Genomic DNA, 27750 nt, shown 5'->3' on the forward strand with positions numbered 1-27750 from the left:
GGTTTACTTTTCAGTGAAATTTAATACTAACTGAAGTACTTAACTGAACAAGATTAGTACTGTAGAATACTAACTGATTAAATAATTGATCCCACGCAAGAAACAAAAAATTTTAATGCTATTTTGGAATTTCAAAATACTAAGGATCTACCTTAATTTTATATAATTCTCTTCAATTCTCAGTTGAATGTTTCCATTTTTTAAAAAGGGGGTATCTTTAGTTTGTTTTTCTCACTATAACAAAATAATTGACCAAAAATATTCTTAAGTACAAAAAAGAAAATGGTCATCTGTTACTTAACCAAGATATAATTTTCTAGTCCCTAACAGTGGTCATTTTAGGAGCACTTATTCAAGTTCTAAAATAGCAGCTTTTAAAATTAAGGCAACACTGCTTTATTCTTACCTGTTTTTCTATTAACTACTCTGTTCGAGTTCATAAGAGCAGTTTCACTCCCAAAGGCCTTTTATAATGTAAGAAGAGTTAAAATGAACATTCTTCACAATGTTTAAAAAATATATAAAAAGTTATTGTATTCAAAGTCAACAAATACCTTATTTTTCTATTTGGAATTCTAAAGTAATTACAGTCATTTCAGAATGTGTAAACCATGAAATTACCTTTTAAACTAACATCAACCACATAAAATACAATTTTTCTACAAAAATACAATATGGGAGATACACTTCTTCCCTGAAATAGAAATTTAATATTTAGACAAAAAACTGTAAACTTTTGAATACATTCAAAACATAACCTTTTAAAGACTTATATTATTTGAGGTTTTGGCAACTGGAGCTCTTAACAGCAGATTTACATTACTGTATAGTAATGTAATGTAAATCCATCTTACATTTTAATAACACAATAATGCCAGTTTGTTTCTCTTATTCTTACATCTGCTACCAGGAGGAAAAAAACGGCTTCCTGCAATGGAAAGTCTGGGTGAAAGTACTGCTGAGCTGGACAATCCGACCCTGAGTTCCACTTCGACTGTGCTCCACAATCACACAAGGCATTTGTACCAGCTGCATAGGACTCTTCCCGTCTCTCAATGCCTGAGTAAGATTTAAGATCTGTGAAAAGAAGAGAGCTTTTTCACCATTCACAAAGATAACAACCTTCAGTTCACTGACATTATTTTAACCATTTATCCATAATTAGAACTTTTATTTCATCCGTTTATGCCCAATATAGATTGTGATGAGTAACTGCTATAAATACATATTACATGGATGCATGTATCTTTATATATATATATATATACACACACATATACACAATATTTAATTCTTTGTTTATGTATGTATGTATGTATGTATGTATGTATGTATGTATGTATGTATAAAATCAGAATTAAATAACTTTTGCCAACTGGTAACCTTAAAATATCCTACAATGCACCTACGTCCAGGAGCAGTGGAATCAGAGACTGAATAAAGTGAATGTTTCCACATACTCCATTTGACATAGAACCTAAACAAATACTGGTCTAAATAGTCTGGTTTTAACTAATTACTTGCCTTATCCACTCATCCAGCTAATTAACTGCAAGAGCCTAGAATGCTAGCCTCTAAGTGGTAAACCAAATCCCTACCTTCATGGAGCTTACATTTTAGTAGGGGGAGGAGTCAATAAACATTATGAATAAGTAAATTATACCATGTTATTTTATACAATGTTATTTATAAATTATACAATGTTTATTACATATGTTTATTTTATACAACAATTTAACAATGTTTATTATACAATAACTTATAAATTATACAATTATAAATTATACAATGTTAGACAGTAAGTGTCATGAAAAAACATGATGCAGGGCCAGTGGGCAAGCCCTGGGTTAGAGAATTTGGGAAGGTGGCCATTTAAAATAAAGTTTTATTTAAGAGCTTACTTTTAAATACAAAACATAAAACTAAGGAAAGTAAACTATATTACATTCCAGGTTTACACATACCCTTGGAATTGTTACTTGAGCATATAAATAAGGTTATGAAACTTAATACATAGCTTACAGCCTCTTCTACTGTTTAGATAAAATAAAATTTTAATAATTCATTTTTCCCTGCATATCAGGTAAAAAAAATTCCCCTTGTTATGCACTTTAGAAATAAGGATGTCTCCTTCAGATATTTGGAAATATCTAATATACAGATGATATGCATTTTACTGGTTCTTGTAAAGACTATTCAATAGTGTGATAAGCATAAAGATTTCAATATAAAAGCATACTAATAAATGAACTTCATAATACTTTACACAGTATAAACTAGATGGTTTACATCCTAGGAGATTTAAAGTATGTATTATAACACATCACGGAATTATTTCTAACAACCATAGTTACTAATCATTGCATTTATGTTTTAGGATCCTTTTTAAGTCTTCCCTTAAAATCGTCTAGGGTGGCTAAATCTGAATAACAAGACAAAAAGATTTCATGAAATTTACACTTATAAGCATTGTTCTTTTTTTTTTTTTTTTTTTGTAAAATGAAGAAAACTCGGTGCAGTGCTCTTTTAGGATATGGTAAGGACCAGGATTACAAGTTGTATTAAGTATTGTTCTTACCATGAAAATAAAATGTGGGCACCAGCATGGCTAAGGATTTATGTGTCCTGGGTTAGTTTCCTCTACTGGTTTTAAAAATTCTGTTCTAAAAATGTGAAGTCTAAAAACACTAATTTAAGTAACATCTAATATTTTCCTGACTTTAAAACAATACGTAACTGTTGTAGAGATTCTGGAAAATAGAATAGTAAGAAAAAAATGAACATCATTCTACACGATTAACAGTTTTCAAATATACATTAATAGCAAAAATTATTCAATCCTAAACATTAATATTTCTCTGGGAGTTGAGAAAACACTTGATAATCTTGCACTTATTTACTAAAGAAACATTTACTGAGCACACACTGTGTCGGGGAGAACAGAAGACTACTCCCCATGAAAAAAATCATATATGCCTGAAAAGTACTCACATTCTAGAAACAGCCATATGAACAAATAACAGCAATATTGTGTGATAAACACTTTAACACAGTGGACCTATGCACTGACTTTTAAATCTGTTCCTCTCCCCCACATAGCACCATTTTTTCATTTCTCAAAGGATAAACCAATCTATTACTACGTTTTTTCCCCCCGATGAAAACTGAGCATAACCCAGTAGAGTTACTACAGCCAACCTGCAGCACTCATGTGTTATGTTTAAATCAGAGAAGATTATTTTAGAAATAAACTAAATATTGCAGGCAAGAAGAAACATTTTAGAATTCTCCAACTATGCACTTGTTGGAGATAACTTGATAACTTGTTAGGGATGTGTAGTTATGTCAAGGGCAGATTTCTGTCCTTTAGACTAGTTCACTGGTCCTCAAATTTTAGTGGGCATGAGAAGTACTACATTTCTCTACAAAGCCACATATATTCTATTTTATGGTTGATCTAGCTATTTTTTTTAATAGTAATGTGCTCAATATGCTGATTTTAACATCAAATTTCTGAGTAAAGTGTGACTCCAGCATATTCCCAGAGAGTGCCATGGAAATCAGAACTCCTTGGGTGGCAGGAAGAAAGAGCCTAGGAAGACAGAGCTGGAGTGTGAAGGAAAACTGTTCTCTAGAGGAAGAGGAAAAGGCACCGGAAGAGAGAAAGCAAGCAGTACAACACACACAAGGGCAGCTCCGGGAAATGAAAAATGGGAATGAAGAGCACTTAAGAGTGGCCAGGCTTAGGGGAAGCTGCAAATGAAGAGATAAAGGCAGGTGGACGGGTGGAGACAGACTGTGAAGGGTCTTGTCGACTGTGCTCAAAACTGGTACTTGAGGTTGTACATACGGATGATTCACAGGCGTTTTACGTCACAAGGGATATGTCTGGATTTGCATTGAGAGATTGTTCTGGTCTAATGTGGAAGAGAGACGGGGAAAGAGGTAAGGCCACCGCTTAGATCATTAACTCCAGAGAAGAGATGAGAAAGGCCCCAGGCAGAGGCAATGCCTAAATGTTGTAGATTCGCCAGACTCAGACAGACCCCCTTATTTTATAGATGTTCCTCAACCCCTCTGAGCCAAGTTTCCTCCACAGAAAATGCAGACGACTATGGACAGCTATTACGAGGACATATGATAACAAACATAAAAATAGCTAGTAAAGGGTCAACTACTCAGGAGGTACTGAAGTGTTAGGTTCATTTTCTTTAACATCAATTGTTACTGAATCTGCAAATGAGATTCTGGTTGAGCACTCCCTGAGTACAAGTTCACTGTGCATTCATAACACAGTTTTATTTATTATTTCTACCATTTTTTTCAGATCATGTATAAAATATATTTCACATTGCCCATAAATATTTTCTGAGGTCTAGTGTCCCAAATAGGCACAGAGATAAAGGGAAATGCATGATCTCATTGAATCTCATCATGACCTACTGCTATTTAATGTAAAATTTAAAACACGATTTATCTTTAACTTTCATAAACATAGTGGTTACTAGTCCTGATTTTAAAAGAAATGCCTTCATACTAGTCCCTAGTTACATACTACAGCTTTATGTGCAGAATGACAGCATGTCACTGATTACCATGTGTGCAAAACTACAGACTTACTATAAACTAGGACAAAAGACTTGGCACAAATCAAAGCACAAATCATGAAGTTAATTGGCAAAACTGGAGAGGAGAAGGGTTTATGGTAAAATTCTAAATGATGGTAAAATCACAAGTATTTTGACTCAGTTAAGGAACTGGCTGAATAACGATTCTGTTGTTTAGAACAGGTTTTTGTTTACGTTTGTTAAGCATCTGTTTCATAAGCAGTATTGAATTTAGAATATAAAACACTACCTAATTTTTCACACCAGATTAAAAAAGAAAACAGTGTCAACTAGAAAGCTACATAATCATGTACATGATTAGGGTACCTTACTCTTTCTGGCCATCAGGATGGTCAAAACCAAATTTTAAAAAACAATAAAATTAAATTAAAACATATAAAGAAGGTATCATTTTATTTGTTTCTTTCCCCAGATCTTGATCCTGTCATTTTTCTACTTTATTTGACACATTTATATAATACTTTAACTCCTTTGTGAGACAGGATATGAATAAAGAAACCTAAAATAGCAGATAGACACTGGTATATCTCTGTAGACCTTAGCACTGGAATGTCTCCATATCTTTTCAGACGAGCATTTTTTAATTTGAATTTAAGTTCCTCATGTATTAGGTTGGTGCAAAAGTCACTGCAGTGTTTGCAATTGTTTTTAACCTTTTAAACCGCAATTACTTTTGCACCAACCTAATACTAACTAAAATTAACAAAATTATTTACAACTTTTATTTTTAAAAAAATATTCCTAAAGATATATATTTAATGGTAAGAGAATTCCAAAAGATGGAGCATATTGATTAATTTGTTTTAAACAAAAAGGTCAAATTAGGGCATCATTATTTACGCCTGGTAATTGAGCTCAAACATAGTTTGGGATGGTGATCCCTGCACGGTAATCCCAGTGATCATCCAAGCCCTTCTTTCATGCCTGAATTACCCAAAACAGGTCCCCAGAGGCTCTCTGGCTCTAGACTCTTCCTCCACTGAGCAAACCTGCACCCCACTGTTCAGCCTAACCTTCTGCAGTGGTTCTTAACCTTTGTTGGGATAGGGATCCCATTCACTGAGGTATAAATCCTATGGTTTTCCCCCATGCCCAAAAGACACATATACACAGAATTTAGCGCACAATTTCAGGAAGTCCATAGAAGATGCCCAAGATGAGGTCACCTTTCCAACAACGTCAGTCTCGTCATTACCCGTTTTCATGCTAAATCTCTAACTGTTCCAATCCCTTCCATGTGGACTCTATATTCTGGCACTTAAGGCCCTTCATGTTGTGGCTCTATGCTACTGTTCCAGCCATTTCGCTTACTGTTTAAAACTTATGACTCCAGCAAAGCACTGTATCAATTCAACAGAGCACAGAAATGTACGAGCTAATAACCAACTCCTTTCCCCCAGCCCAGGCCTCATCATCAGAGTGAGAGTTCCATGAAAAGAGGAACTGGGTTTTGCTCACTGCTTTATTTCAATGAGTGGAACAGTTTCTTGCACTAGTTCTGCAATAAATATAGAGGGTATCAAAAAAACGTATACACATTTTAAGAAAGGAAAAACTGTATTAAAATTGCAATAATATTGATAACAAAAGATGAATACAAGTCACGTTTCACTTCTGCAATTACAAGAGGTGCTCAAAGTGAAATTACCCTCAGCATAATTTCAATACAGTTTTTCCCTTTCTTAAAAGTGGCACATTGTTTTGCCACTCTCTGTATTCGAAGAGTAAATGATTCTCTAATTTAATTATATTTATTTGTTAAAGTTATGTAACATAATAATCAGTGCAAAAACCAGACTCGTCTTCATTGCAAAAGGTGGGCAGCAAATGACTACTTTAAATTAAATGTATATTTTAGGAAGAAAAAGTTAATTAGTAAATCACTACAAGACAATGTTTACAGTATAGTTTCTTTTCATTTCAAGTCTTCCTTGTGGAATCTAAACACGACTAATTAATGAGTGGAAGAACCACATGTCATCTGTGGGTCCGCACCAGCAGACCTAAATACCTTGTATCTCTAATTAAAGGAGGGGAGAACGGGTGAGAGAACTGAGTTACAGTGAGTACTTCGATGACCCCATCAATGCTCAACCTTGGTGACATGGTTATTTAGTGACTGCTCTAGCACAGGCCAAACATATCCTATGAAGCAAATAATCAACAGGCAACAGAACTCTGTGCTAAAACATCTAAGGAAGTGTATTTGAAGAGGAAAGAGATAGTAACACTCAGGAAAATAGTTACCAAAATGAGGACAAAGAATTCACAGTAGGGGGTAACTGGGTTACTAAACAAAATACAAGGTCAACAATATCTAATTTATAAGACAACAGAGGAAAGATGCTATTGAAATCAACTTCATTTCTAATCATCTGAGCTATTTTGGTTCAGCATAAAGATAGTATCCAGAGTTCCATCTTTGGGTCACAATGAAGACAAAAGTTGACTACTACTCTTTCAAAGAGAGATTTTGTTTTTTAACAAGAGCATAAAAAGGTGACCCACCTGACCTCTCATCACAGACATCTGATTTTCAAAAGTGGCTTTGCTAAATCTTTTGTCATTCTATCACAGGAAAAAAAAAAATATGATTACAATTCCAAAAGTCAACATCTTTGAAACAAATATTTGAAAAACAAACACTTCAACTTTGCACATAAGGTCATTAGAAAGCTTTCCTAATTAATAAAATAACACAAAAGAGTATTTTTACCTGAGGTATTTTTGTATACCCCTAGAATGACAACAGTAGTTAATTTATACTCCATCTTGCTACAAAAAGGATTTAAAATGACACTGCAGTCAACGGGGTTAGGCTTTTTTGAGAGGTAAATCATAGCAGGCTACCAAACATTTATTATAATTTTTAGAGTCATTGTGTAAATATTCATCTTTTGAAGAAAACAACTTCTCAAGTTTTAATTCTCATGTCAAAGAATACTCATAGTACGTGTAACTTCATAAATTTATGCCTGTGTAGAGTAAAACTGCTCATTCCTTTCTGTTAATATCAAGTTCTACTGCAAGAAGTGATACCTGAAGCAGTAAACTGCAAATTAGCTCTATTAAGAAAATCTATTTGAGATTAATTTCATTTTCTGCAATAATACAACTAAAAATTTATTTACCTGAAAAAGTTCATAAAGATCTTCACATAAATCTTGCACAAAGTTCATGTCAGAAATATATGGTAGAATCAAGTTTCTTGTTTCTTCAGAAAACGGAACTTTTGCTTGAGGAAGCCAAGCCCAGTGAAATGGATCTAATAGAAAAAAGTATTCTCCTAATCAGTGGGAGAAAGGGTTTATTTTGATCCACATTTATCCTGGTTCTTTCCCTACAATTTCTAGGTTCTCAAAAAACAAACAAACGAACAGGAGAAAGAAATTATAAAAGAACAATCACCCTTTGCTGTCTAAATTTTTCAGATTCTAAGTTTGGATGCTTAGTTCAGATGGCAAAACCAATAAGGTATTACCCGAACCAGTTAGGTTTCTGAGTTTTAAAGAGTAAGAGTTTTGATAATGAGACTATTCCAAACAGAACTATGGAAAAAAAAAATCTGAATCTATGGTTCCTGAGTTTGGAAATTAAGAGATACATAGAAGCTGTTCACAGCCCCAGATCAAGTATCATGATTGAGATATCCCTGCCCTTCCAGCCACAAATCATCAGGAACTGGCCACCCATTTGTTTTAATATTTTAAAGCCATTAGTAGGTAAATAGGTGAGTGGCTTTAAGGGGTAAAAGTTCCATCACTTCCAGTTAACTCTAGTTCTCTTCCAAGAGGACCATTAAATCTACAAAGGGCCAGGACTAGAAAGATCTGCAAAGAAGTGAAATCTTCTAGAGATGGTGCATACTCAGCCTGCATGGAAGTATATGGCTTATGACACGATGATCACCCATAGAACCACTGTGGGTTCATCCAATGAGAACCTCCAACTTTCATGGCTACCATTTTGAGAGCCCTGAGGAAGACATCTGCCTTCAAAGTCATTCCTTCTTGTCTTCTATCTATCTCTTTGCATACTGTGGGAAGTATACGGTCCATTCCAAAGAAAGCTTTTCCTCTGGCCCACATCTCCCTGAAGCTATACCCAATTTTCTTTTTATTAGGTTGAGACAAAAGAAATTGTGGTTTAAAGAGTTAAAAACAACTGCAAAAACCGTAATTACTATTGCAGTAACCTAATATCTTTCCCTGATCAACTACACAAAAGAAATGCCTTTGTTCTATGTCTGCCTCTACTTCCAACCCCTATCCGTCAACTTCTATGCGCAAACTCTCTTCCCTAAGACCACCAGTCATCTCATAAGTGTCTCTCCAAAGGCTCAATTTGCAGTCCTCATCTACTTAATGTCTTTGTAACACGTAGCACTATTTTCTGTCATCTCCCTCTGTGAAATTCTCTCCTCTGTGGCTTTGGAGATACTACTCTTAAAGTTTACCTTCTGTCTTTTAAGTCACTTCTCCAGTTTGCTGGCTTTTCTTCTCTTCTTCAATGTCACCATTCCCCGAGAATCTACACTTACTCCTCTCTTGCCTTCATTTACTAAACATTTATGAAACATTAACTGAGTACTTATGTACCACAAATTATCCTAATAACAGTATTTGTTTACCATGATTTCCCCGGGTGATAGATAGCAAACATCACTATGGTTTCCATTACCAAGGTGACAGTTAAAAACCTGTATCTTCAACACCAATTCCTCTGTCAAGTTCAAGACCCTTAATCCCTAACTGTGTCTTTATTAAAATTTCCATATATACTGTAGTCACGTTAAACTTAACACTTTTAAAGTGCAATTTGCATACAGATTCCAAATCATTAGAGGGGGAAAAAATGGAACACAAACATCCCAAATCAGTTCAACAAAAGATAGGACAGAAAAAAAGAAAAAATTGGAATTCATGGTAAATAGGGGAAGAAAAAAAAGATGGCAGGAAAAGTTCAAACACATCAGTAGTTTACTGAGACAAACTACAGAGTTAAGTGTACTTACTAGAAGAATCTCAGATTTGGCAGAAAAATATCCAGCTACTTGCTGCTTATAAGTCATATACTTAAAATAAAACGATGGAAGTAAAAAATAAAAAGTATAGAATACCAGGTAAATACTAATAAAAAGAAATGAGGTACAGCAAGCAATGTTACAACAGACAAAATAAGAAAAGAAATAAACACTGAGAGCACGGTAAAGTGGGATATATTTTACACTGATAAAAGAACAGGCCACCAGCAAGATAAAACACTGGGTTTTATGAATGTGAAATACAAAGCAAAAAATGTATAGACATGCAAGAAGAAATTGACAAAAATCACAATCACAGTAAACTTTTAACTTCCTCTCAAAAATTAACAGATCAAGTGGTCAAAAAAGAAGTCAAAAATATGATTTGACAACTAACAAGCTTTAATTAGTAAACAGATAAAGAACTTTGTGCCCAAACGCATTCTTTTCAAATAGTTCTTCAAATTGGCCCTATATCAGATTACAAAGGAATTACTAACAAATTTCAAAAAGCAGATTTCACAGCCACCTTCACAAATCACAAAGTTATAAAACAGTAAAATAACAACAAAGGACAGTTTAAAAAACCCAATCAACTGACCCAGAAATTTTAAAATCAAAATCAAACAAAATGCTTCTAAATTACTCCTGTCAAAAAGAAAATCTGAAAGTATGAATCTATAAAGCAGAATCATAGAGCAGCACACCCAATCTATGGTTTAGCCAAAATGATACCTAGAGGAAAACATAAAGGAAAGCACTCTAGGATGAATACAACAGAACAAATGGATGGAAAACATAAATCAATGAAAGAAAAAAGTAAAAAACTGAAAATCTGATCAATAAAAGCCAATTAAGTACCTGAAAAAAGCAAAAAAATAAATAAATATAAAAGGCCAATGCTTTACAACAGACATCTTTGGCAACTCTAATGATGGAAAAAAGCCTACTAATAAACAGTAGAAATTTAAAAGAGAAATAATCATAGACACAGAGATTATTTTTTAAATTTATTATACATATTTCTAACAGAGTCCTAATGAATGATAACTTTACCCAGGTTTTCCTGTACTAGTTTGATATACATATATTGTATTCCCTTCCTATTCTGGAAAAGGGGTAATTATAGAACCTATAGAAAGTTCTAAATACTCACATGCTCTCCACTCATCAGGATGTTTAAAAGGAAATGCTAGACCATTATCAATTGCAGCTATTTTAATAAGCGATTCTTTATTATCAATCCACTTTGTTTCCTAAAGGGGAGAAAAATGGTCTGTTGATAAAAAAATGCATATAAATATTTTTAACAGATAAAGCATTTTCCATAATTGTTGAAGTTTAAAGAGCAATTGATTTTATCTGAAGAGCCTATAAAAATAAAAATAAAAAATAAGTTGCCGGAAAGTAAAAATTCACCCTTGAAGGGCTGTCTTAAATATCAGTAAGAATTTTGTAATCACTATTTTTTTTAAAATTTAATATTATAAATTTAAGAGTAATGTTTTATTTTTTTACTCTTTGGGGAAGAGGGCTTGGAATTATTAAGACTTAAAATATCCCAGGTAATTTATTGCTACATGCATTGCTTAAATCTATGATTATTTCCAAACTACAGACATTTTTAAGATAACAACTTAAAAAGTTACCTTATTAAAATCTAGTCTTCCCTAAGGTCCCATAAAAATAATTAGTTCAAATACCAAATGTTTCTGAATAAAACTCTCCAAAGGTCATAATTAAATATAATAAGGTCCAATAGAAGGAACCTCAAGAAACTCTTGATTACAGAATCTAGGCCATTCCTAATTTCTACATTCTTCAGTAGCAAAAACAAAGACCTCAGAAGCGAGAGGATTTTCATGTTAAAGACTGTTTCCTATTAAAAAGTTTAAGATAGAAAGATGCCATTATTAAATGGCCTAGATAAAATGACAAAAGAAGAAAAAGGTAATTCTTAAATTAAAAATATTAAAGTTCATGTGATACATGCCATATTTGTTTATTTTAGTTTATATCAAATATCTTAGCTCAATGAAAATGCACAATACTTAAGAGCAAAATAATGAAGTTTTCAGTAAAATCTAATGCTCAAGATATACCAATAAAATATATTTAAGAACTACTAGAATTATGTATATTTATGTGTGTATTTTAAACCATTTCTGCTACAACTGCCATTTATTTTTATTTCTATTATTTTTTTCTATTTACAACTTTATTGAGGTATAATTTACATGAAATAAACTTCATGATAAATAAAGTATACAATTTGGTAAGTACGGACAGATGTGAAACCTTCACCCAAAAGTTCCTTGTGTCCCTTTGCAGGCCCCCTCCCTTCCTCCACCCTCAGGCAACCCTTAATGTTATAGGGATTAGTTTGCGCTTTTCAGATTTTTATATAAATGTAATCAGTATGTTCCCTTTATGTGTAGCTTCTTTCAATCAACAGGATTTTGAGATTCATCCACATTACTGCCTATATCGAGTTTGTTCTTTTATTGCTAAGTACTCTGAATATGTAGTTTTAAAATTCTTTGATAAACACTGAAAAGTACAAACTTTTTAAAGTGAGGCAACAGCTTTAAGTGATGAGAACACATAGATTATACGTATTGCAGAAATTATTTTCTAACTAGTTAAAACTTTTTCAACTGTATGGACTGTTTTAAACTAGTAAAACTATTCTAAAATATCTCTTGTGCAACTATTTAAAATTTGAACTTGGTAGTCAAAGTTGACAAAAGTTGATCTAAACATCTATCACTCTGATAGCTTTAAGGGTCTATGCAGTCCATTACATACATTAAATCCAGCTTCTTTTAAGTAGTGGAAGCACATTTTTTTAAGTTCAATGTATGGGATTCACAGGTAACACATTCCATAATACTGTATTACCTAATATTGAGTCATAAGACTCACAAAGAAGTGAATTGGTAATATATAAACATGACCAAAAATACCAGATACCTTTATTACATAAAAGCAAAATAAATTTGGTGGTTCTACAAAAATTTCCCAAGCCCTGAAAAAAGTACCAAGCTTGTATCATTCTTCTATCCTAATGCAACATAAAAAATAAAGCTGCATGGAGATTTTAAAAAGTAGAATTTTAAAAAATGCAATGAAAACAAGGGAAGAAATGAAAAGAGATCAGAAAAACCAAAAAAGGACATAAAAACCAAGAATCTAAGTGAAGGAAATGATGAATAAGAACTTCAAGGAATCTTTTACAGAAATAGATTTTGTGTGTGTGTGTGTGTGTGTGTACATATATATATATATATATATATATATATATATATAATCTTTTTAAATTTCCTTACCTTAATTTCCTTCCCATGTTTCTGCTTTTCATATTTGATTAACCAATTATCATTCCCCCTGTCTTTCAAAACAACAACAAAAAATCTGTTACTTTGTTTTTTATGGATATCATAGCAAACAAAAAAATCTAGTCACCTCTTGATTTTCAAGATTTTTATTGGTTATCTCTGGCATGTGTTTACATATTAAAGGCTCTAATCTAACACATACAAACAAAAAATATTCATAAATGATAACTAACAATTTTGAGGGTAAACTTGGTCAAATATTGTTGTAAGTGCTTAACATGTATTAATTCATTTAATTCTCACAATCACTCTGTGAGGTAGGTATAATTATTGTCAAGAACTATTAAATCAAGGTTTTTAAAATCAAGGATAATTTCTCTATCCTTAGGAAGAAAAAGCATCTACCCCTATGACCAGGCAAATTTCTGGACAGGCTCTCACCTAAAGTCTATGTAGGAGTATTCTAGACTCTACACTAATTTTAACATTAACTTAAACCATATTAATTAAGAAGGTAAATCTAGAAAAGTATATAATGTTTGTTCAGAAACCAATATAAATGAGCAAACATTTTTGAATCCATGGTTCTCAAACTTCAGAGTGCATCGGAATTACCTGGAGGACTTGTGTAAAACACAAACTGCTGGCCCCCACATGCAGAGCTTCTGCTTCAGTAGGGCTGGGGTGGGTTCCGAGAAGATGCACGTGTAACAAGTCCCCGGGCAACGCTGACCTTGACAGGCCAGGGAACCACATTTGGGAACCACTGTGTTACATTATCTACATCATTGCTCCCTTCCAGCCCATAAAAAATTAAGAGTTTAATGTATTTATAGACTGCACTACGTCACCTAAGTCAAAATAAGCACATAAAATAATTTACACTATTAAGTTTTAATCATTCATATATGCAGACAACATTTCCAAAAATTGGCTTTGTCTGCTGCCGAGAAACAGCTCACTAGGGATGGGAACTGCTCTCCAGTACAGTAGCAATTCTGCCAGGAGAGTCTACTACATCTCCGCTTTCTAAGGCAGGTAGAGAAAACATGGCCTCAGGACTTCTTCATCAAAATGTTATGTCTTTGATTTAGATAACAAGAGTTGAACATGGTTTGAAACCTAAAAAGATTTGAGTGAACGTAGAAGAGAACTTCAATACCTGTATTTCTGATGATGTAATCCAAAATAACTAATCTTTCAAACTGTGACTGAAATTGTTTTCTAATATTCTCAGGCAAAGGGTCAGCTTCAAATTTCCTGAGCCAAAATTCAGCCTCCTTGTAACCTTCAACAAATAACTGAAAGGAACCAATCTATAATTTTAAGAACCACAGTTAGAAAATAAAGTACAAGAACAAAGGTATTATTTAATTTCTCAGCAGTATTTTCAATAAATATATAAACACAATAAGAAAAATAGAAGAGTTAACACTAATTTAGGTAAGTCACATTTATCAAGAACACTATTTTTACACACTAATTTTAAATAATCATACAAAGAACACATAGCAAATAAAAAATTCTCAACCCTAGACTTTCAAGAAGCATAGCAGCTATTTTAGGATAAACGGTATTTCTATCATTAAAATTACTGGCTGTTAACATTAAAAAATTTATTAAAGGAAATACAAATTTAAACAGCACATAGCACACTGGTAATGGATAACTTTGTTGGCCTCGTAAATGCAGACAAACCACCACAAAGAAAATGTTTCTCCTTCTAACACTTTATGTTCTTATTGGCATGAAAGTTTAATGATTTCCTAAAGGTTTTCTCTGAAACACTTATAATTAAGTCCTAGCAGTCATAAATATGGAAATAATATCCTTTTTGAGTCACACTTATTCCGTCATATCCAAAGAGTTACAGGCCTTGTAAAATTTTCAAACTTCTTGCTTACTTGGAGTACAATTTTAAAAACAAGTTGGGTTGACCATGAATTTCTACTAAAATTCTTTTATCTAGATAAATACACAGCTACAATAAAGCAACAAAATCGCAGGTCAAATATGTGTTTAAAAGAAATAAAGCCTAGAGCTTTTTCTAAAATGCCTTTCCCATTAACTCTGCCCACCCTTGCTTATTAGCTAGCTGCTAATCATCCCTTTGGTTTACTTAAAAGTGATTTAAAAAAATCTAGTATGTAGTGAGTAAACATAGTTACTACCATTTACTTTACTATATGTCAAGTACTTGACATATATTTCTTCATTTTATCTGCACAACCCTAAAAGGTAGTTTTTATCATTTCTCTCCCCTTACCCTCTCCTTTTATAGAAACTGGGGCTCGGAGAGTAAGGAATTTGCCGAAGGTCTCAGAGCTAAATGGTGGAGAGGCTGGGAGTGAAACCTAGGTCTGATTCTTGACCTGTGCTTTTAGCCATTCTTTTATAAAGCTTCAGATTCAATCTCCTCTTAGACACATTTCCTAACCCTCCAAACTGGGTTAGACATCCCTCCTCTATTCTCTCTGAGCTTCCTGCACTTAACCATCCTAACTACTTTATCACATTGCACTGACATTGCTTCTTTACTATAAGCTCTTTGAAAATGAAAAAACTGTTTTCTTTACTGTTATATCCACAGCCCACAGCACAATCCATAGCACATGGAGCTAAGTAATAGGTGCTGAACTGTCTCCCAAATAAAGCTCATCACAGTAACTTACCTTAGGAGGGAGTCCTATCCGATGAAATTTTCTACCTACTTTTGGCACTTTCTCTAAAGCATATTTTTTGCCTCTAGATTTTGCACGGTCAATTGTACTGTAGTTAAATGTCTCACTGACAAGCCAAACCACCTAGAAATATATGGTTTAGAAAAATGGTTATTAGAATTTGCATGATGGTATTTCTATTCATGTATACCATGAACCCACTCTAATGCTGCAACTTAACAAAGTTTAATCCTATACTAAATGCCTCAGAGAATCTAAAATAGAAAGGCTAAGGGTTTTGCAGTCAGTTAAATGGCACATCTTTCTCTCTGAAAGAGGCAGCCTAAAATTGGCCAGTGGAAGAAAGAAGTAATAGTCTTGAAATGCAGAATTAGGAATGAATATTTTGAGGAAGACTTCAAGTGTAAAATGTATAAAGGATAAAAAGAAAAAAACAAGTCTTTTGAGTACATTTGTTATCTCTACCTTCAGCAGAAAGCCTAGATCCCTGATCTTCATCTGCTTTCTAAATGCCAGTTCTTTTTCCTTCTTGTTAGCATTCTCTCAGCTCGTGTGCAAGAGGTATTCACTTGGATACTTTGTGAATCCACACTAGAATCAATTTATTCTCTCTCATGACTCTGGATTACCAAAAAGGGGGATCAACTTTAGGCTGTGTCATTAGAAATATTACTAACGTGTTCACAGAGAAGTGGGCTGTAAATTAGAAGTCGATGACTTAGAAGAAATTCTCCTTTACCCTTGTTTTAGGTACAATGCCCAGATGAAGCTTTTCATCCACAAGGGAGGCAGCAGCTTCGGAAAGGTATCCCTGGTTAGGAACCAAGCAGCCTCTGCCGAAGCAGCAAGGGCAGCAGACCTTATGAACATATTTTGTCCATTTTGGATTCAGTTGACCATAAGGCTCTTCCGTTTTGGGTTTAAATACACCAATAGTTTTCTATAGGGAAACAAATGTAGAAATTTTATTAGACTTTTAACAGATAGGGATAATAATCCATAAACTACATTCTGATAAATCTTTTGTACTTTTTCCCACCACAGATTTGGACATAAGCCTTAAATATTAAAGAGATTTAGTCCCAATCATATTTTTATATTCATTCTCATTCAACAGTCTAAAATCGATAATCATTTGGGCTAGTGATTTTCAAACTGTGTTCTGAGAAACCCTAGGGGAAGGTGAGAAGGGAGGTGAGAGCAGGGCTCTAAGACCTCATGCCACTTAACCAGCGAGGCTCTGATTCCACCTGTTTTATATTACTGGACTTCCAAGTTATGAGAGGATTCTACTGATTTTAAAATTTGTGAAAACCACTAGTCTAGGTCAAACAGTATGATCATTCAGTATTTATCCAAATTACATGTTTGTTTGTTTATTGTCTAAAAGAGCAGGAACTTTCTTAGGACTGTATCCTAAGTACTCAGAACAGTACCTAACACATGGCAGGCATTCAAGCATTTGTTGAATGAATAAATCCAAGGACAAAAAGTGGTCTCTATACAAAGATAATGAAAAAGATAAAATGCAAAGGTAATGACAGGATATAGTTAACACCTACCAGTATGTTGTTCGATTCGCCTACCTTAATCTTTCCATTATTTTTTAATGAACCCATTTAAAATAAATTCTCTCCTCTTAAAGAACTTTTTCCTCATGAATGTCTAAAAGTCTATAATCTTTACTACTGCTCTGATAAAATATATTCATATTAAATTTAGAGGCTGAATTATCCTTAGATAAGAAATAAAAATCTTATTATAATTTTGAGTATATAATTGCTTTATAAATACAATAAAGTCTGAGCCACTAGTAAAAAAGTTAACAAGAACAAATTGAGAAATCAAACTCAGAATAAATGTTGAGACTGACATTTGAGACTGACATTATCTACATATATGCTTAAACCTCAAAAAAGACTATGTTTTAATATGCAACTTCAATCTTTGCAAAAAATATCTGGATGAAATTATAATTTTTCTTCCTCTTGAAAAAGGTATTGCTGGCTATGCATTATTCAGAAAGCTTTCAGAAGTGATAACATCGATTTCTGAAAAATTCTAGACTAAGTGGAACAAAATCCCATATCAGCTTCTCTTTCCTGCCCTAGAATTCTACTTTGGTTCATTTCACTTTGTCACATTCCAGCGCCTGCAAACTTCAGACTTCCCAGGCTCCTTCTCTGGTATAATGCAGGGAAAAAAAATTCCCTAGGGTAAAATATACCTTTGCAAAAAATCAAGCACTTTGGAAATGACATTAAACAGGTTTTGAAAGTTTAAACTTCTACTTTGCTTGGCTAATATGGTTATAGACTACTGCAAGGTAAGGACTTATGAATAAAAACTCAATAAATCTATAGTTAAATATGAGTATTCAATAGTTCAAATGGTTGAAACCAAATATTAAAATAATAGAACAGTAAACTATGACTTCAAATAAATAGCTCTATTTCTAAATAGTAGAGTGTTTTCGTAAAAAAAACCCAAAAACCAAAAAACAAAATTGACCTTTATTTCTGAGAAGAGGGTGCAGTCAGATTTATTAGGAAAACATCTTCAGAAACTCACAATGACTTCACATTTAAACTAGTGTTTTCCAAAATTTGTGTTATATATAGTAGGTCTATGAAATTCTCACCCTTTTAGGATCCTTCACAAAGTAACTTCCACTTGAACCTTGAGAGATTCTTTCTGGAAAAACTCCAAATTCTATTGCCTGCTCCGCTTTCAATACAACATCAGCAAATTCTGGATCATCCAAGAATGTATTCAACTCTGAAGAACCAACAATTATTGCATTAAGAAAATCAATGTTGGTGATAGAAAGAGAACTGACTCTGGGTGGTGAACACACAATGTGAGATATAGATAATGAATTACAGAATTATACACCTGAAACCTATGTAACTTTACTAACAATTGCTGCCCCAATAAACTTTAATTAAAAAAAAAAGAAAAAGAAAATCAATGTTAATATAGTACATGAAGAAGAAAAACCAGCTATGAGAATGCTCACGATAGGGACCTCTAATAATGGATTATGGCAATACCATTAGAACATGAAGGTACAGAAAATTGTAATCCAGTACTGTTATGGGCTGCTTTGATCCTTTTCCCCCATTAATCCCACTTGTCTTTGAGATTCAAGTAATGACACATGGAAAACAAGATCCCTATTTGTTGGAAAAAATCACATTACTGCCTCACAGTACTCTGAACTGCTCTCCTGCAGTGATTTCTGTCCTCCATCCTCCCTCAGCTCCAACTGCATACACGTAGTCATACCTCAGATGTGTCATTACCAATAGGTGCAACTTCTCCATACGTTGAATTTCAAGCAATTTCTATCCCTAGTTCACTCTCTGGCAACCTGAACCCAAAAGTTCTTCCATCCCACTAGGAACTACAAAGCATTGATCTACTATGTTGTCACCGACCTTCACCCCCTTTGTGTCCTTACTTCCCTCTTTGATGAGCTTAAATTATGATCAATTATGATATAATAACTCTCTTCCTCTCTCCCCACATCATGGTCACCTTGAAAAATCTCAATCCTGGTTAAATCCAACTGTCTGCTGACTATGCCTGTACACAGACAGCTGAAATGACAAGAGAAACACACACGAACACAATGCCTGGTCTCACTTTACATCCATTACCACAAACTTCAGGTGGGCCCTTCATGCTGCCCAAGGAAGCATACTGTGTTTCCCCGGACAATCAGCTCTAATGCGTCTTTTGGAGCAAAATTAATATAAGACCCGGACTTATATATATATAATTATAACTGCATAATAATAATAAGACTGGGTCTTATATTATAGTAAAATAAGACCGGGTCTTAAATTAATTTTTGCTCCAAAAGTCGCACTAGAGATGATTGTCGGCTAGGTCTTATTTTCGGGGAAACACGGTACTACATTCCTGTTATGGACTGAATGCTTGTGTTCCCCTAAAACATGTTGAAGCCCTAATCCCCAACATGATCACACTGGGAGATGGGTCTTTCAGAGGTAATTTGGTTTAGCTGCGGTCATGAGGCTAGGGCCCCCACAAGGAGATTAGTGCCCAGAGCTAGCTGGCTAGCTCACACTCTATTTCTCTCTCTCTCCCTCTGCCATGTGAGGACACAGTGAGAAGGAGGCCATTTGCAAGCCAGGGAGAGAGCCCTCACCAGAACCTGACTATGTTGGCTCCCTGGTCTTGGACTTCCCAGCCTCCAGAACTGGGAGAAATAACTGTCTGTTGTTTCAGCCACCACGTCTATGGTATTTTGTTATAATGGCCTGAACTAAGGCTACTCCCCTGGTACACAGACTCTCCTGCTCTTCTGGACAACTATCTCACACCCTCACCTCTCCTCAAATTCCCAGCAGCTCTTGTCTCTCAGAGGATGATCTAGCTTCCTATTTCACTGTGAGAAGCAATCAGGAGAAAACTATCATTAGCCCTCAGCACCGTATCTACCCACCCACACCCTCTCCCTTCTGTCTCCACAGTTCTGTTCAAGCTCTATGACCAACTCTTCCACTCTGTGTACCAGACCCTATCTCAGAGGCTGCTCCAGGATATTTCTTCAGCAATTCATCCCTGCATCAAAATTTCCCTCTCTATTGCCTTCTCTTACCCTCCACATCCAATCCAACAGCCAGTTATATAGCTCTGCCTTAAATAAATATCCAGAATCCACCATCTCTCACCATCTTCATTCCTTCCCTGCAAATTAAGTCACTATCAGCTCTCACCTAGGACATTACCAGTCTATCTGATCTCCCTTTCACCTGTGCCCTCTCTATACTCAACAGAGAAGCTATAACAATCCTTTTAAAATAAATCAGATTAACACTCCTTTGTACAAAACAGTCCAATGGTTTCCCGTCTCACTCAAAGAAAAAGTCCAGGTCCTTACAATTAGTCCCAAGACACTACCCCATTTCCTCTAACCTCCAATTTGTTTTTTCGTCTAGCACTTACCACCTAACACGTCACTTATTTAGTGAGCTGCCGGAAGACAAGGATTTCTCTCATCACTGTATGCCCAGAACTTTTACAGTTCCTGGAACATAACAGGCACTCAATAAACTCTTGCTGAATGAATTCATAATTAATAATTTAAAGTGATAGACAGGCCAAAATTACTCTGGAAGGCATTTAAGCACTACTAATGCACTCAATATTACAAAAATCCCAAACATAAACTTCCTTACTTAAAAATTTGCCTTAATTCAGACGGAAACAAAACTGCTATTTACTAATTTTTAAGTCTGTGCTAAGAAATACTACAGAAAGTGCTACTGGGCATATTTAACCTACTTAAAAGAATAAATAATCCTAGTATTTTAGTCAAGTTTATACAATTGATATGTTAATTCCAAATCATTTTTTTTAACACTTTTTTTTTAAATTGGGGAACAGTGTGTTCTCCAGGGCCCATCAGCTCCAAGTCGTTGTCCTTCAATCTAGTTGTGGAGGATGCAGCTCAGCTCTAAGTCCAGTCGCCGTTTTTCAATCTTTAGTTGCAGAGGGGCAGCCACCATCCCATGTGGGAATAGAACCGGCAACCTTGTTGTGGAGAGCTCGCGCTCTAACCAACTGAGGCATCCAGCCGCCCCTACGGCAGCTCAATGGCAGCTCTTCAATCTAGTTGTGGAGGATGCAGCTCAGCTCTAAGTCCAGTCGCCGTTTTTCAACCTTTAGTTGCAGAGGCGCAGCCACCATCCCATGCGGGAATAGAACCGGCAACCTTGTTGTGGAGAGCTCGCGCTCTAACCAACTGAGGCATCCAGCCGCCCCTACGGCAGCTCAATGGCAGCTCTTCAATCTAGTTGTGGAGGATGCAGCTCACTGACCCACGTGGGAATCGAACCGGCAACCCTGTTGTTAAGATCTTGCACACTAATCTACTGAGCCATCCGGCTGCCCCCCAAATCATTCTTAACTATCCCGTGAAAATCCTTAAGAATGAAGGGAGAAATTTTGTCTTTCTTGTACGTTGTGTATGTGTATTCCTAGCACCTAAAAGAGGGTGGTACTTAATAAATATTGAATTGAATAAATACATTATTTATGTGCTAGAATGTGCCAGTAATCATTATCATTAGTCAAATGGTATTTCTTCTAGGTCAGGGCTCTTAATAAAAAGAAATAACTTGAAAAGTTATGGATTTCAACCTTGCTCCCAGTCTAGTGTACTTTCCATAGTACATTACCAGCAGGCAGTCTTTGGGCCAATGTTTCAACATTTTCAAAGACAGATCACTCCTTTCTTCATGCTATTGTTTGCTTGAAAACATATATAAACTTTTTCCTTTATCAGAAGTAAGTGTCCTGTAGTGTCACCCAATGTCCTAGACATCTCATCTGGAACAAAACTCTACCTACTTCTTTATTCCCAGGGATGGTCCTTCAAATAGTTGAATATCATTTCATGGTCCCCCAAGTCTATTCTGCGCCTCCTTCCATATGGAAGTGTTTTCAGGCTTTTCAGGACCTGAGTTGCCCTCTCATTTCATGCCTCAGTTTTTCAATGTTACTTCCTTAAAATATGGTCTCTAGAATAGAGCAACTCATTGCAGAAAATAAAGACATCTCTCAGTCTTGACACTACACCGAAATAAGAAGCACTGCAGTATTTTATCAGTTGTTTAAGAATCCTTTCATATTTCTAACTCATACTGAAATGCCTCAACTCTTAGACCACTCTTGGTCTCTCCCATCTTGTACTTGAGCATTTTTTTTGGAAACTATGTGCAGCCTTTGACATTATTTCTATTAAACGCTATCAAATTGCTTTATGGGTGAAGCTTTATGAAATCTTCAGAGAATCTGCCTTTGTTGCTCTCATGCAGCCCATGATTATACTCTGAATACTTAATAATTTAGTTTCAGCCAAAATCAGATCAACAGAATCGTTCCTATCAAATCAGCCAGCATGTTCTCAATCCTTTTCTTTTTAACTTGTCCCTTGTTGAGCAACTCTTTTGGATAAATGAGATAATCTCCCCCCATGAAAATGGGCATTCTTTGAGATGGCCTGGATTTACCACACAATCTAGAAAGGGATTTAAAAGACAACTGGTGCTACTATCTAATTAATGCCAGAAGCAAAGGGTACATATCAACTATTTTAAAATCAAAGTAATTGTTTTTTAGTAGATAATTTTTCTTTAACTGACTCATAACTCACATTCTACAACTTTCTTCATTTTACTTAAATGTACATTTGGCAATGAAAAGTTACGCTGCTTCAAGCTATACATACTGTGGAGATTTGGTTTGAAGGTTTACTGTCACTGTTTGGTTTGATTTTTTAAATAGCTGAGGGACATGGTTAGTGACATTTTCAATTTTTTCAGTTAAAATGACTAACACCCCTTTTAAGCAATAAAAATGGGGTTTATTTTGTCTCAAAGAATACTCAAATTTTCTGAGAAGAATCTCAATTCTCCCTCTGTGTACTCCCTTTGAGTCTCCTCTAAGAAGACTCAGGAGACTTCCAGTGAAGTTCTAGTTCTGTTCAAGCTTCTCACTTTTCACAAGACATGGAGCCCACCATCGAACCTTTGCCCCTGCTCTTCTCAAGCAGATGCCACGCTGCCTTCCCATCGCTCATTCTCAATTCATTCTCTGACTCCATCTGATCTACTGCAATGCTAGCAAACAAATAATATGGGTTCCAGGAGGGCAGAGATCTTTGTTTTGTTCTCTGATATATCCCAAGTGCCTAAAACAGTGCCTGGCACATAGGAGACCCTGAAGAAATTTGAGTTAACAAACGATCCCCTGAATCACACTTAAAGGTTATTACTGGTCCTTTAATAAGTAGAAATTGAAAATGGAATAAGAGAATCCACAGTATAACCTTTTATATTAGGTTGGTGCAAAAGTAATTGCGGTTTTTACAATTCTTTTTAATCTTTTAAACTGCAATTACTTTTGCACCAACCTAATAGTTTTATGTAAGTATGCATGGTAACCTAACAAGTTCTCATTTTTAAATAAATAAATCAAATGGACTCTCCCTCACTTGACGGTTGGGACTATAGCTTACCCACTAAACAGAACATTTTCTAAAAAAGTAGCTGGCTCACAAGTTTGGTGATTTGAACCCTGCATCAGTGCTATTCATCCTACAAGTCTCAAATTCGATGGCACTTGCTCTGCTAAGTCTTCCCTGACCCCTAAATCTAGGGCATGGTTCAATGGAACCCTCAGCCTGCCCCATCCAAGTAGCCGTTTCATCTGTTAGAACTGTTTTAACTGACCGACTCCTCCATTAGGCTACAAAGCTATGTGGGGACAAGGCTGGCCTGGACATCCATTTCATATCTGGTCACCACTGTTTCCCCAAAGCCTCCATTTCCACTGGCACCCAGCAGGCACTCAAACATTTCATGAATGCTGTATCGCTGCAATAAATGGAAAATAGAGACTAGGTGGATTCTAATTAGTGGTTGAGGAATAATCTCTAACACATCGCTGCTTACTACCTTTCAAAAGCTCAGTTATAGAGGATCATCAGACACGTTAGGACATCTACTCTTCTAATACCTTCCTCTAAATCAAGGCAGATTAGCAGCATCTTGAATCTAGACCCACCAATACTGATAGTGCCACCCAAAGAATTACTGCTATTGAAGTGGGCTTCTGGGAAATTAGATGAATACTACAAAGTTAGTCACTTTTATTACAAAGATATTATTCAGCATATAGTCTCCCCTCCAAGAGAACACGTAACAGGTTATCCTTTGTTAATTCTGTTTTGGTTTATAATTGTGTTTCTCTCAAGTTGACTGCTCAATAATCTTAAAAATCAAATATGTGGGCTGCCTGCATCAAGTATCTGACGTGCATTTTGTGTACTTATTCCAGCCTCCTAACATAAATCTTATGTTAGTTATCTCATTATCCTTATTTCCCATTCTCATTTTTCCTCCTTACTTTTAAATGATTTTATTTTGTTCCATTTTGTTCCACCATGAATTACTAAATGGCTTAGAAATATACACTTCCTTTCACTTTGGTAGCTCTTTGTGAATTCTAACACTGTTCTCTAATTGTTAGGCTCTCCAACCAAAGTGATTTAAGTGCTCCTGGTTTGTATTAACTGGGACCTTGGAAAAGTCACTTCACCTCTTTATGCTTCCTTAAAATTAAAATAAAAAATAGTACTCACTTCACAAGGTTGGTTATGATTAATATATGTGAAACGCATAGAACTATGCCCTGCATGTACTTTTACATAGGTGTCAGCTATCACCATCTTTAATACTCACCAGTTCGCTGATTAAAATGACAATAAAAACAAGGAATGCCACTAAGCCTTATACTTTGACATTGATCCAACACCACTGTGTTTATGCCGGTTCTAGACTTTGTCAAATGCCTTGTTAAAGATCACAGACATGACATTCTTCCACTGGCTAAAGTACATAAATGACATAAACAAAATAGTCACAAATGATGTTAATGTTAAACTAAAGGCAAGAACTTCTTGGAACCAGAGAGGTGGCTTCATGGAAATTGGATGTAAAGGACTAAGGAAGTTAGTGGGCTCACTGAAAAATAAACTTAAAAATCTAGTTACTCAGTCATAAACTTTTTAAGAGACTGGTTTGAAATTTTTAAAATAGTTTTTACAATTCAAAGCTATTTTTAAATCCATTAAAAATGAGATCTCTATAATAAATAACCAAAAGTAACCATTATTTTATAACACTTGGGGATGTGCAGAAAAATGGAAAAAGCGCAGCACATGAAGAAAGAACTAGGTTCAGTCCTGGCTTTAGCACTTTCTGGATATGTAGTTAACTTTGGCTGATCTCTGAAATTCTGTAACTACTAGTCATTACAGTTTTATCCATTTTCAATCCTCACAAGGATGAGGGTGAGTAACAACTAACTTGCTATGCTGTTGTGAGAATCAATGAAATACACACAAAAAGATCTTAAACTATAAACTGTGATATAAGGTATTACAATTAAAAAAGGCAGGAATTCTCTTTAATAATGCATTTGTGTTCTGAGTACTATATCCCCCGTTTTATTTTTTCTAGCCTTATCTGTTTACAAAACCTCACTTTCACAAGAAACGCACTCTCAAGTTTTAGGGTGTTTTTAAAATATAGCTACACAGGTAACTCGGGGGTAGAAAAAGGCAAGCTAGCCACTTGGATCTTAGCCTTTTCACAAACTGGATTCTAGGTAATATCGTACAAATTATCAGCGTAGCCAGGTGAATGTGGGTCCATTTGTGATCTGGTTCCAACTTCTTGTTTGTCCTGTTCAATGTACTGCCGATGCATCCATTAGCTAATATAGTAATGGCAGTTGACCTGCATATCTGACCGTTTGCCGAAGCTTTATTTGTGAAACCCTTGAATTGAAAAATCCGCTTTCCTTCGGCCTCTCAGATTTATCTACTTTAGAATGTCTGACTATAAGTTTAACTACAACTTGAATAATCTATCCAAATATTCTATCTAAAATTATTTAAACTACAGAAGACCCATTAATTAGTGTATTAGCAGCAGCACATATAATATCCAGTATTAATGAAAACTACCTTGCCTGTGGCTTTTCTTTGAGCTGTAACATATGGAGTGATACTTCAGGCATACTGCACACACCATCTCATTTAAACCATCCTAACCACCAGCAAGCATTAATCACAATTTTACAAACTAGCCTGTCTCATCCCTAGCTAGGACCCTTACAGGTCTACTCTATTTTACTATCAAATTAGCCTAACTCCACTCGACAAGCCAAAACACTTGCTTTTTTTTTTTTTTTTAACAAATATCCATGCTTACAGTAGCATGCCTCAATTTTACTTTCAATATCATTTCAATTACCCTCTCTTTCACCTGAGGCTATCAGTCCGCTTAATAATGAAAGTTTTTTTTTTCTTTTTTAAAGTGTAAGAGTAGAAATGAGTCAAGCAAAAAAAAAACTTTACAAGAGAGATAACGGGTACAGAAATTCAACTGCCTCTGCCTCCTCTGGCTAACGTCACAATAACAACATTTAATAGCATTAGTTTTTGAAACGTGTCCCAGTGGCAGCTGGATATTCTTGCTGTATATCTTGCAAATTCACAACTTGGGGAACTTTGATAGTTCAGGGTTCTTAATCCAAAACTCAAGTCCAAACTTGAGCAAAGAACTTACGTCATTTTACAGCGTTAAATTTTCTTCGGTGTCTGATTCCAAAAGTTTAGGCTCACTCTTTAGGGAGGCCTCAAGGATTAGTCTAATGACAGCCATAGGCCTTAGGTGCAGGAAGTGTACCGCTCCTGGAAAAGGTGCGAGTAAACGGGAGAGCAGGAGAGCACGGCAAGGTGCTAGGCCTGTGCTCCGGACGGGATGCCTGGCGAACTGCCTTTCCTACTAGGCAAGTGCTAGTGAGAGACAGAAGGGAGCCGGGGACAGGGCGGGAGCCCGGAGCGGGAACCCGGGGAGCGGCGAGAATCCGGGGCTGAGCGCCGGCAGCGGCGATAGGCGCTCTGGGGGGGCCGCGGGGAGAAGGGAAGAGCCGGGTCGCACCTGAACATGTGGGGCAGTTCCAGTCCAAGTCGGTGGACAAGCTCCCGAAGAACCTCGCGCCCCGGGAGGGGCTGCGGGGCGCGTCCCTGGGCGGGAGCAGCAGTTCCTTGTCGCCGGCCTCGCCCGGAGAGCCCGCACCCTCCTCCCCGGCAGCCTCCACCAGCCTCACGGCGGTCCCCGGAGCGCCCTTCCGCGGCTGGGCCCAGGCGATCCGCGGCAGCAGCGGCTCCCGCTCCTCATCCTCCTCCTCGTCCAGGCTCCCGCCCCCCGTGGCCGCCCGCCGCCCGGGTTCGGAGGATTCCGCCATGACCTCCGTCTCTGCTTTCCGCGCTGACACGGGCTCAGAGAAGCAAGGGGCTCGGGCCTGGCCTCGGCATCGCGGAGGACCGGAGCCGCTGGAACCGGTCGAGGCCACTTCACACGCGGGCTGGTCCACTCCGTGCCCGCCCCGTGGTTGCCCCGCCCCACCGTTGGCCGCGACTCACCTCACACCGCCTCGCGCCTGCGCAGAAAAGGCCCTGGCGGCAGTGGGCG

General features: G+C 36.1%; 1 protein-coding gene across 2 annotated transcripts; it reads right to left on the minus strand.

The window, feature by feature from the left end:
- Window positions 1-226: 226 nt before the first annotated feature.
- PI4K2B (phosphatidylinositol 4-kinase type 2 beta) lies at window positions 227-27681 on the minus strand. 2 transcript variants are annotated; one of them, XM_033106443.1, is made up of 10 exons: window positions 27217-27680; window positions 18312-18448; window positions 16410-16610; window positions 15662-15793; window positions 14152-14305; window positions 12981-13042; window positions 10808-10907; window positions 7760-7893; window positions 7137-7196; window positions 227-1077 (listed from the first exon to the last, which is right to left on the minus strand). In XM_033106443.1, exons 1-10 carry the CDS (start codon window positions 27521-27523, stop codon window positions 904-906), a joined length of 1461 nt encoding a protein of 486 aa, XP_032962334.1. In that variant the 5' UTR covers window positions 27524-27680; the 3' UTR covers window positions 227-903. The 2 variants fall into 2 exon arrangements, with proteins under 2 accessions (XP_032962334.1, XP_032962335.1); XM_033106444.1 differs by lacking the exon at window positions 7137-7196 and having other exon boundaries at window positions 27217-27681.
- Between the last annotated feature and the right edge of the window lie 69 nt (window positions 27682-27750).

This window comes from Rhinolophus ferrumequinum, chromosome 5, assembly GCF_004115265.2.
Source record: "Rhinolophus ferrumequinum isolate MPI-CBG mRhiFer1 chromosome 5, mRhiFer1_v1.p, whole genome shotgun sequence".
NCBI lineage: Eukaryota > Metazoa > Chordata > Mammalia > Chiroptera > Rhinolophidae > Rhinolophus > Rhinolophus ferrumequinum.